The sequence below is a fragment of the Ranitomeya variabilis genome, chromosome 6 (genome assembly GCF_051348905.1).
Source record: "Ranitomeya variabilis isolate aRanVar5 chromosome 6, aRanVar5.hap1, whole genome shotgun sequence".
Taxonomy (NCBI): Eukaryota; Metazoa; Chordata; class Amphibia; order Anura; family Dendrobatidae; genus Ranitomeya; species Ranitomeya variabilis.
Window position 1 is genome coordinate 238,325,289 of NC_135237.1, and position 12,014 is coordinate 238,337,302.

At 38.4% G+C, this 12,014-nt stretch overlaps 1 protein-coding gene across 5 annotated transcripts in view; it reads right to left on the reverse strand.

Annotated features, from left to right (window-relative positions):
- Nucleotides 1–3,009: 3,009 nt before the first annotated feature.
- The window catches only part of TRIP13 (thyroid hormone receptor interactor 13), a 191,653-nt gene continuing 182,648 nt past the window's right edge, over nucleotides 3,010–12,014 (reverse strand). For 3 of the 5 annotated variants that reach the window (XM_077269524.1, XM_077269525.1, XM_077269526.1), the window contains exons 11-14: nucleotides 9,624–9,777; nucleotides 9,116–9,228; nucleotides 5,811–5,880; nucleotides 3,010–3,269 (exon numbers count right to left, since the gene is read on the reverse strand). In XM_077269524.1, the coding sequence (XP_077125639.1) occupies nucleotides 3,174–3,269; nucleotides 5,811–5,880; nucleotides 9,116–9,228; nucleotides 9,624–9,777 (433 nt within the window). In that variant the 3' untranslated portion in view covers nucleotides 3,010–3,173. The remainder of the gene's footprint in view (nucleotides 3,270–5,810; nucleotides 5,881–9,115; nucleotides 9,229–9,623; nucleotides 9,778–12,014) is intronic. The other 2 variants (XM_077269527.1, XR_013216910.1) reach the window with 2 other exon arrangements.

A 12,014-nucleotide genomic window follows, 5' to 3' on the forward strand; every position in this document is an offset into this window, starting at 1 on the left:
CTTCTGTGAAGCACTTGGGGGTTATAAGTGCTCATCACACATCTAGATTAGTTCCTTGGGAGGTCTAGTTTCCAAAATGGGGTCACTTGTGCGGGAGCTCCTATGTTTAGGCACACAGGGGCTCTCCAAACGCGGCATGGTGTCCGCTAACGATTGGAGCTAATTTTCCATTCAAAAAGTCAAATGGCACGCCTCCCCTTCCGAGCCTTGCCGTGCACCCAAACAGTGGTTTACTCCCACATATGAGGTATTGGCGTACTCAGGAGAAATTGCACAACAAATTTTAGGATCATTTTATCCTGTTGCCCATGTAAAAATGAAAAAAATTGAGGCTAAAAGAAATTTTGTGTGAAAAAAAAGTACTTTTTCATTTTTACGGATCAATTTGTGAAGCACCTGAGGGTTTAAAGTGCTCACTATGCTTCTAGATAAGTTCCTTGGGGGGTCTAGTTTCCAAAATGGGGTCACTTGTGGGGGAGCTCCAATGTTTAGGCACACAGGGGCTCTCCAAACGTGACATGGTGTCCGCTAGCGATGGAGATAATTTTTCATTCAAAAAGTCAAATGGCGCTCCTTCCCTTCCGAGCCCTGTCGTGCGCCCAAACAGTGGTTTACCCCCACATATGAAGTATCAGCGTACTCAGGACAAATTGGACAACAACGTTCGTGGTCCAGTTTCTCCTTTTACCCTTGGGAAAATAAAAAAAATTGTTGCTAAAAGATCATTTTTGTGACTAAAAAGTTAAATGTTCATTTTTTACTTCCATGTTGCTTCTGCTGCTGTGAAACACCTGAAGGGTTAATAAACTTCTTGAATGTGGTTTTGAGCACCTTGAGGGGTGCAGTTTTTAGAATGGTGTCACTTTTGGGTATTTTCAGCCATATAGAACCCTCAAACTGACTTCAAATGTGAGGGGGTCCCTAAAAAAAATGGTTTTGTAAATTTTGTTGTAAAAATGAGAAATCACTGGTCAAATTTTAACCCTTATAACTTCCTAGCAAAAAAAAAATTTGTTTCCAAAATTGTGCTGATGTAAAGTAGACATGTGGGAAATGTTATTTATTAACTATTTTGTGTCACATAACTCTCTGGTTTAACAGAATAAAAATTCAAAATGTGAAAATTGCAAAATTTTCGCCAAATTTCCGTTTTTTTCACAAATAAACTCAGAAATGATCGACCTAAATTTACCACTAACATGAAGCCCAATATGTCACGAAAAAACAATCTCAGAATTGCTAGGATCCGTTGAAGCGTTCCTGAGTTATTACCTCATAAAGGGACACTGGTCAGAATTGCAAAAAACGGCAAGGTCATTAAGGCCAAAATAGGCTGGGTCATGAAGGGGTTTAATTATAGGGGGACCCCATGTTTTTTTTTTTTTTGGGGGGGGGTCTCCATATTTTAATAGCCAGTAAAGGCTAAATATACAGCTGCGGGCTGATATTTATAGCCTGGGAAGATCCATGTGTATTAACCCCTTCCCAGGCTATAAACATCGGCCCCTAGTCTCTGGCTTTAATTCTCTGGCGCAGAAAATTGCACGGTAGCCCACGCCATTTTTTTAATAAATTAAAACAGATATTGCGTTTAAGGCCGGGATCATACTTGTGAGAAACTCGCACGAGTCTCTCGCATCAATTCCCGGCACTGCCGCCGGCACTCAGGACCGGAACGTGCGGCTGCATGTATTTCTATGCAGCTGAACGCTCCGGTCCCGAGTGCCTGCGGCAGTGTCGGTTATTGAGGTGCAATACTCGTGCGAGTTTCTCGCAAGTGTGACCCCGGCCTAACGCAGATTTTGTGTGTGTATGTGATAACTCTTTATGTACCATTTTATTATGTTTATTACTAAACATCTGGCTTGGTATTACCTATCTATAGATATATCTATCTATCTATAGATAGATATATCTATAGATAGATGAATAGATATATCTATAGATAGATCAATATAGAAAAAGAAAACAAAAAGCAGCACCAAAAGAAAACAAAGGGTGCAAAAAATCATTCCAGGTATATACCAAACCTCATGCTATAATCCAGAAAAATGAAGGCAGCAATCCAATAGAAAAAATAAAGGTGGTTTATTGGCCCATATGCAACATTTCAGTCCAGGATGTGGACCATTCTCAAGCCTGAGAAAGGTCCACATCCTGGACTGAAATGTCGCACATGGGCCAATAAACCACCTTTATTTTTTCTATTGGAGTGCTGCCTTCATTTTTCTGGATTATAGATAGATCAATAGATAGAAAATAGATAAATCTGATCTATCTATAGATGTATCCATTATCTATCTATATATCTACCTATCTATCATCTATCTTTCTGTATGTGTAAACATTATTCTTCAATGGAGTATGTAAATGAAGAGGTTGGACAAGAAATGACATCACAATTCTTTTTTTTTTGCTTTAAAAAACGCATACAAATCCGCATGAAAATCCGCATCAAAACCGTGTGGATTTTTACCTGCCATTTCTGCCAGAGATGCAGAATCTGCGCAGAAAATTCCACAGGCAAATCTGCAATGTGTGCACATACCCCAACACTGCCAACCTGATAATGCCTGTAGTTCAGTTAGCAAAATCCGGCTTACAAATTTGTAAGCTGTTTTCAATCCACCAACTTACATGAATTTTTACACATCACCTTTATGCCTTAAAACTGTACTTCGAAAACTAAAAAAAGCATCACCCCCAAATGACTGACCCTGCAAGTGATCACAAACTTTTACTAAAGTCAGATTAAACACTTATAATACAGATGCATTTCTGGCTACTCAACAATGGGTCATACGACCTGAACTGTCACCATTTTGGGGTTTTATAATGTGGTAAAAATGAATAAATACTTTTTGGATGCTATTTAGAGTGCCAGATTTTTTTCTAATATTATAATGTGGTCAACTGGGTTCAATAAACCAGTGATCGGACAGTGACTTGGGCTCATCTTATGCCTGTGAGACGGACCTAAAGAAATTGTGTAACATGCGTACAGAGGAGTTTTTTTCTGTTATATCATATGTTTTATTCTTAATCGACACCATAATAAAACATTGTGGAATAAAAACACTGCACAAAGTCATAAGCAAACAAATTGATGATAAAATCTTACAACATTGACAATTTAAAAACAAGATAAAGTAGCTTAAGGATTATTCTAGATTTTAAATGTTCTTCTGAAGGATTTTTCTTTCTTCAAACTGCTTGTTCACTGCCAATGAAAGAGCTTCAAGGAATTTTTCAACTGTAACTGTAGGAGACTTAAAATATTAATAAAGAATTAACATACTTCATTATTGTGGATTGTGCAGCATGCATCAGCTGTCAGGTTCACTTTAAGGGTGTGCATATTTATGCAACTTTTCTCCTATACAGAAAACGCATAGGCCTTTTTAGTAGTTATTTCAGATTTTAAAAAAACATAATACAATTAAATATATGCCCAAAAAAACTTTTTAAAACACATGTCTACAATGTTATAAATGTCTATATTTGTAAGATTAACATGATTGTTTTAACTGTCTAATTTGACACCTTTGGGTGCAGTTCTTTTTGCTATTAAACATGCATGTATTATTGGCTAAAAATTATTTTTGCTTTCAAGTTCATCAAAATTTTTAACCATTTAACTTTAACAATTTGGTTATAAATCAGCTCTGAATGTATTTTAACCGCTACTGTTATTTTCAGTGATGGATTGACAGTTAACTCATGCAGTCAGTCATTCTTTACCAGCCATGTACAGCCACACAGACGCTATAAAACCTAAATGGTTCAAAATCTTTTAATGAAAACAAAATTGCAAAAAATATATATTTTAGCCAAAATATACATGCATTTGTGTAAAAAAGTCAACTTTTATGCATTTTTTTCAAAAGCCAAATGTCACTGACACCAAAGTTAACAATATGCCAGGTGTCCATGTTGCAGAAAATATATGTATGAGGGTATGTGCACACGTCAGGATTTCTTGCAGAAATTTCCTGAAGAAAACCGGAAATTTTCTGCAAGAAATCTGCATTTTTTTTTTTTGCATTTTTTTTTGTTTTTTTCGCTTTTTTTTAGCATTTTGCAAGCGTAATTAGCTTGCAGAATGCTAACGTTTTCCAAGCGATCTGTAGCATCGCTTGGAAAACTGATTGACAGGTTGGTCACACTTGTCAAGCATAGTGTTTGACAAGTGTGACCAACTTTTTACTATAGATGCTGCCTATGCAGCATCAATAGTAAAAGATAGAATGTTTAAAAATAATTAAAAAAATGGTTATACTCACCTGCAGGCATCCGTTCCTATAGATGCTGTGTGTGTTCAGGACCTTCGATGACGTCGCGGCTTGTGATTGGTCGCTGAGCGGTCACGCGACCAATCACAAGGCCGCGACGTCATCGCAGGTCCTGAACACACACAGCATCTATAGGAACGGAAGCGGCAGCATGCCTCCGGGGCCATCGAAGGAGAGTATATCACTTTTTTATTTTAATTCTTTTTTTTTACCAATTATATGGTGCCCAGTCCGTGGAGGAGAGTCTCCTCTCCTCCACCCTGGGTACCAACCGCACATAATCTGCTTACTTCCCGCATGGTGTGCACAGCCCCGTGCGGGAAGTAAAGCAGATCAATGCACTCCTAGGTGTGCAGAATCCCCGCAATTCCACATTTTTAATGAACATGTTGCTTTTTTTTCCGCGATGCGATTTTTTTCGCGGAAAAAAATGCAACATTTGCACAAGAAATGCGGAATACACTGTAAATAATAGGAGGCATATGTAAGCGTTTTTTTCGCGTTTTTATCACGTTTTTATAGCGAAAAAAACGTGAAAAATACTGAACGTGTGCACATGGCCTGAGGGTGTAATGCTTTTTTTTTTTTTTTTTTGTAATTTAGGTTTTAGTGTGAAAAATATTCCAGCTACCAGAGGCAAAAAAATGTAAGGGAGACCTTTGACAGCAAAATTGTTAAAGTAAATATTTCAATTTTCTTTTAATGAGTAACAGTCATTTCTGCCAAAAAGAAATAGCGCACATGATATATAATGTAATATCTCATCAGAGAAAGCTGCTTCTCCTGGACGATCCTTTCATTCTCAAAATTAGAGTTGAACGCATGTGTAAAGATTGAGTTGAGCGCATATGTGAGGAACCGGTCACTGAATCTGAATTTGCCATATTCATGCCATATTGGTACCCTATTTGTGCTGAGTTTATGTTTGATGATCGGGTCCGAACATATTCGTTCACTTCTACGCCCACTGACTCCAATGATGTATCGTAACACTATGTAACATTTTTATTTATTTTTTTTGTGCCTGGGTCCAAAGTGTGTTTTCCTAACCCGTTATGCCTAAAACAAATAGAAAATTTTCTTCAGTGAATATAGATTTTCTAATTACTGAGATAGGAGACAACAGTTGGTGCTAATAAAGGTCTATGGAGAACTAACTGTTTCAGGAGAACTTGCCACAGAATCTGTCTCTAACTCCATGGAATCTTATAGGCACCAACTGTCATCTCCTATCCATCTCTGTAATGGTAAAATCTGTGTTCACTAAATACTGATCTTATCCATGAATTGAAAGATTAGACCAGGAGAAAGAAGCAGCAGATTCCTTTAATATACATTACAAAGTTGCTTATTTACATAGTTACATAGTTACATAGTTATTAAGGTTGAAGGAAGACTGTAAGTCCATCTAGTTCAACCCATTTTCATGTGTACTAATGATTAATGAAATAAAATGTAAAGTGACAGTTACTCTAAACATTTTGTCGTCCACTTCAATCAGTAAATAATAATACCTACTTGTATAAAAAGTGCATGTGCCAAAAAAGGAAGTTTTCTAAGAACTCTACCACTGAGACCCTCACTTTTTCTGCAAAAAAAAGGAAAAAAAAAATGACCCAAGATGTAGTTGAGAAAAAAATATTTCTCACTGAAATCAACATTATTCCTACTTAGCCTGAATAACAAATTCATACCACTGCAGAAAACTTTAGCTAAAACTTTATGTCTTTTATTTAAAAGATTTTCATATTGACTAGTAAGTCTAAAAAAAAAAATATCTAAAGAAAAAAAAAAAAAAAAATGTAAATGCCAAAATATGTGAGGTCACAAGATTTTCCAATACATACGTACATTGCGCTGTGATTGCAAATGTAGTTATTCTGTTGCTTGCAATGCATAAAACTTTAAAGGGGTGGTCTGGAACAAGAATTTATTTTAATCCAAAATTTCTATTTAATGTCATAATCTAATCACTTTTCTCATATGCTTTACTTAAAAATTCCCTACATTCCCTCAATTTTTTTTTACTATTTCTGCTTTGATGCCGCTCTATTTGAGAATCTCAGTGCATGCTGGGATAGGTAAACGAGTAGTCATCAGGGAGCAAAGGTTGTAGTTACGGAAACAAGCCAACAGAAACAAAGAGTCATCATTGATTACCGTTTCAGGGGCTGGGCTAGTCCCTGCTCTACTGATCATGTACTGAGGTCAATTCTCACACATACTCAGTAGGTTTTTGCTACTGATCAATATGCAAAGTGACAGTAGGCTTGCCGGCTCTGATCAGAAATAACTGACAACACGTGCTCAGTTGAACATGATCTAGCCAGGACATCACTGTTGACGCTTCATTTCAGGGAGGCGGCATTTAGGATTAAAATAAAATTTAGTTTCAGATGACCCCTTTAACCCCTTAACGCCTGGAGCCATTTTCGGTTTTGTTTTCGTTTTTCGCTCCCCTTCTTTGAGCCATAACTTTTTTATTTTTCTGTCAATATGGCCATGTGACGGCTTGTGTTTTACGGGACGAGTGGTACTTTTTAATCACACCATTGGTTTTACCATGTCCTATACTAGAAAACAGGAAACAAAAATCCAAGTGCAGTGAAATTGCAAAAAAAGTGCAATCCCATTCTTGTTTTTTGTTTGGCTTTTTTTGCTAGGTTCACTAAATTGCTAAAACTGACCTGTCATTATGATTCTACAGTTCATAGACACCAAACACGTCAAGGTTCTTTTTTATCTAAGTGGTGAAAAAAATTCCAAACTTGGTTAAAATAAAATAAATTAAATTGCGCAATTTTCCGATACCCGTATCGTCTCCATTTTTCATGATCTCGGGTTGGGCAAGGGCTTATTTTTTGCGTGCTGAGCTGATGTTTTTAATTACACCATTTTGGTGCAGATACGATTTTTTGGTCGCCCGTTATTGCATTGTAATGCAATGTCGCGGCGGCAAAAAAACGGTAATTAGACCTACTGGTAATTGTATTTCCAGGAATCCATCCTGACAGCACCATTGGAGGACAGGAACAACAAGCGGTTAAAAGGACCCTCTCTTACCACCCACCAGTGATTTTCCAGGTACCACATCTGGATGGATGCAAAAAAGAGAGTTTATTAAATTCCACACCAATGTTATATCACATTAGTATATAATACAATTTTGCAGTGGGAGGGAACTAGTAGTGCTGTCAGGATGGATTCCTGGAAATACTATTACCGGTAGGTCTAATTACTGTTTTCCAGTTTACCACCAGACAGCACCAATGGAGAAGTACCAAAGAATGGTAATTTTAGGGTGGGACTACTGCATGCAATACTTTTCTACCAAAGGCTAACTGCTCTGAAGAGACATCTACACTATGTGCAGAATTAGCTAACTGCCAATTAAGTAAATCAGGTGATGTGCATCTCTGTAATGAGGAGGGGTGTTGTCTAATAACATCAAAACCCTATATAAGGTGTGCTTAATTAGTAGGCAACTTCCTTTCCTTTGGCAAAATGGGTCAGAAGAGAGATTTGACGGGCTCTGAAAAGTCCAAAATTGTGAGAAGTCTTGCAGAGGGATGCAGCAGTTTTCAAATTGCCAAACTTTTGAAGCGTGATCACTGAACAATCAAGCGTTTCATGGCAAATAGCCAACAGGGTCGGAAGAAGCGCAAAATAACTGCCCATTAATTGAGGAAAATCAAGCGTGAAGCTGCCAAGAAGCCATTTGCCACCAGTTTTGCCATATTTCAGAGCTGCAACGTTACTGGAGTAACAAAAAGCACAAGGTGTGCGATACTCAGGGACATGGCCAAGGTAAGGAAGGCTGAAAACCGACCACCTTTGTACAAGAAACATAAGATAAAACATCAAGACTGGGCCAAGAAATATCTTAAGACTGACTTTTCAAAGGTTTTATGGACTGATGAAATGAGAGTGACTCTTGATGGGCCAGATGGATGGGCAAGAGGCTGGATCAGTAAAGGGCAGAGAGCTCCACTCCGACGCCAGCAAGGTGAAGGTGGGGTACTGGTATTATCAAAAATGAACTTGTGGGACCTTTTCGGGTTGAGGATGGAGCGAAGCTCAACTCCCAGACCTACTGCCAGTTTCTGGAAGACAACTTCTTCAAGCAGTGGTACAGGAAGAAGTCGGTATCGTTCAAGAAAAGCATGATTTTCATGTAGGACAATGCTCCAACAGCTGACATGTCTCCGGAAAGATTTGGACTCACCGCCGGAGCCCACATTAAAGGGAGGTAGTCTGACATCGGCATACTATTACGCCCGATGTCGGTAAGGGTGGATGAAACAAAACATGGACTTTTATCTCAAAGTAAATATACATACTAGAAAGGACGCTTACGATCACTAAGAACATTTACAGAGACATGTGAACGCTGCAACTACCCATCTAACAACATGAGGGATCACAGTAATGGCGTATTTTATTTAACACTGTACAGGTTAAGTTATGATTTCTTGATAGACTGTCACGATGGAAAAGTGGAGACAAAAGTTTTGTTTTCTGTTCGGATATACACGAAGCAATTATTTTGACAAAAAAAGGATTTCATATGTAGTATTCTAGCTTTAGGTGTGTTTTCTACTGCATGCAATTTATAATACATTAAGCAACAAATAAATATGGATACATTGCTTCAAAATTAGTTCAAACATCTCCAACAGGGTCCAGCGGCTGAGGGTAAGTGCACACTGGGTGGTACCAGCATAGCCAAACAAGAACGATATCAGATCCTTGCTGCAGATTTTGCCTGTGCAAGCCTGTTCATACAGACTTGCATGTGCGTGGCAACAATTAGGAAGTCTTACCTGGAAATGTCATTTAGCAATAAACTAAGCTTGGATACGTTGTTTTCCACATAGCCAATCATTTCCAAGTCTCTTAAAGTAAGAAGCTGCTGTCTAGGATAAATGATCTGACACTAAAAAACAAATTAAACAAACACACCTCTTAAATTTGATCATTGTAATTTAAAAGGGTGTTCCACTACTCGGACAACCCCTCCTCCATCAGCATGTTTGCCCCAGAAAAAGAACCACTGCTGCTAACCTGTCACTTCCTCTTGCTGTCTGATGTGTGTGAAGGCGGGGAAAGTGAAGCCAAGGCTGATTGGGCGCAGAAATCATGTGACAATGTGATGCAATCCCCAGGAGAGCAAGTGCCTACAGTGCTGGAACAGAGGGTTATTTTACTGGGGGCAAACATGCTGGTTGAGAAGGGGATGCCAGAGTAATGGACAACCACTCTAAATATCTGTAATATAAGGATACAATAAGCTGACCTTATTAGAAGAACAACATGGAAAGCGAGTATTACCTTCATAAGTTCTTCTATGCAAGAAATGTAAATGTTGAAAATTGCAGCAGGAGATGGAGGGCCAATGTATTGTTTTATATCTGCTCTGTCTACAAAGGCCATATCTATTTTCTCAGTAATGTTTGAAGTTGTCAAGATTACTACATTGGGACACCTAAAAGACAAAAAATATAACATGCATTTACTATTAAACCAACATTATATCATTTCTTCATAAAAATGCAACCCGTTTGCAATGGTGTCATTAAGTTTACAATACGGTGAAAGCTTAAAAAAAAGAAAATTATAGAAGTATTTTAACCTTAACCTTGATATGGATTTTAAATGTGAAGACTCTCTAGCTCTGGGGTTAAGCATTCAGGTTTTCCACCTTACTCTGACCAACTAGTCTACCATGCAGCTCAGTTCCCAGCAGCTATCAAACTAGGTCTTCCTCTGAAATGCCGCAGAGTTAAAAACATATATACCGGTAGCTGAAATAACACAGCCATTGCCTCCATGTATCTGCAGTCAGGTTCCATTTAGTGAGGAACTGTCTCCATGTCAAAAGTGGACAGTTTTTGTGCTTATTGTATTCCCGCTGCCCCCCTAAGCATTCCTTTTCTTTTTTTTTTTTTAAATTCGTTTATTGATTACAGCATGAACCATACATACATTTGCTTATATTCATTATTATCCATTAGATACATAGAATTACCACACATAGCCATGTCTGGAATATTGTAAAGGTTACAAGCAATGCATGTCAATCATTTGTTTATATCCTATTCAAACTTTAACTACATTAACTTCTAATAAAACCTCTTAAAACTAACATGCTGCCGCTTAAAGGAGAGTTCTAGATAGATTCTACCCTGTGAGTAGACAATGTCCGCAATCTTACACCTTTTCCTTGTATATTTATTAAGTTATTTAACCTAAACAGTATGACAGGAGGAGTTCCATCTTCCCCATATCTTCTCAAATTTAGCTGGATTACCTCTATTCTGGTACAGTGTCCGCTCATACGGAATAATGGAATTTACCAAGTCCACCCATGCTCTAAGAGTTGGACAAGAACCACCCATCCATCTCAGAGCCAACACCTTTCGTGCCAAAAACAGCGTCTCCCTCAGAAAAATTCCCGTATGATGATCCCAAGTCTCTGCCTCCCATACTCCAAATAAGCACACCAGGGGTTCAAGTGGGACAGGGATCGACACCAGTGATGCCAATAATGTCGTTACCTCATTCCAATATTGGAAGACAATAGGACATTTCCATATCATGTGGATAAAATCTGCATTGCTAGAATGGCATCTCAAGCAGTCTGATGAGTGTAGACGACCCATTTTGAAAAGACGAATTGGGGTCAAATAGGATTGATATATGATATATTGTTGGGTCATCCTATTATTAACTGATGGGGAGACTTTAGTTGGGGATTCCAAGATTTCATCCCATTCCTCTCCCAGTGTGTCTGGGAGAAGCCGTCCCCACTTCCCCTTAATTGAATCTATGGTAGATCCCTCACCCATGGATAACAGATAGGTATACAAAGAGGAGATAAGTCCCTGGGGACCCTGCGAATTAAGGATACCTATTAACGGTAAATCTGAGATAGCTCGACCCGTACCCACACTCCGCATATGTGACTGGAAGGCTGACCTTAGTTGCAAGTAACGGAAAAATTGAGATTTTGGTATGTTGTAGGTATTTTGTAACTGTTCGAAGGAAACAAAAATCCCCTGATTATGTAGATTTCTTACTGTAAGGACACCATACGATATCCAGAATTCAGTGGACGGATGACCCAGTAATACCGGAAAATAACCATTATTCCACAATGGCATTTCAGCTGCTATATCAGCAAATCCCGTTACCTTTTTAATTTGCCTCCATATTGATCGTGCCAACCGAAGCAAAGGTAGTAAATGAGGAACAGTAGTTCTCTCCATCTCCAAAAATCCCAGTGGACAATCAATTTTGGCTGAGTACAGAATATGGTTTTCAGAGTTAGGAAGAGTTTTCCGGGGCATCCACATATTCAACATTTTAGCCTGACCAGCAAGGTAATATAGGTAGAAGTCTGGCAGGGCCACCCCACCCCCTTGTTTGGGTCTTTGCAGGGTGGATAACTTAAGTTTAGGCCTAGCCTTTCCCCATATGAAAGATGTAGTAAGGGAATTTAGGGTTGTAAAAAAAAAATTAGGTATTATAACCGCACTGTGTTGAAAACAGTAGCTCAGCTTTGGGAGCAATATCATCTTTATGAGATTAATACGTCCAGCCACAGATAATGGTAGTTTGTCCCAGGTAGCAAATTTGGATTTAACCACATCTAGTAACGGAAATATATTAAGATGCAAGTCTAGGTGACTACTCTGGGACATATGTATTCCTAGATATTTA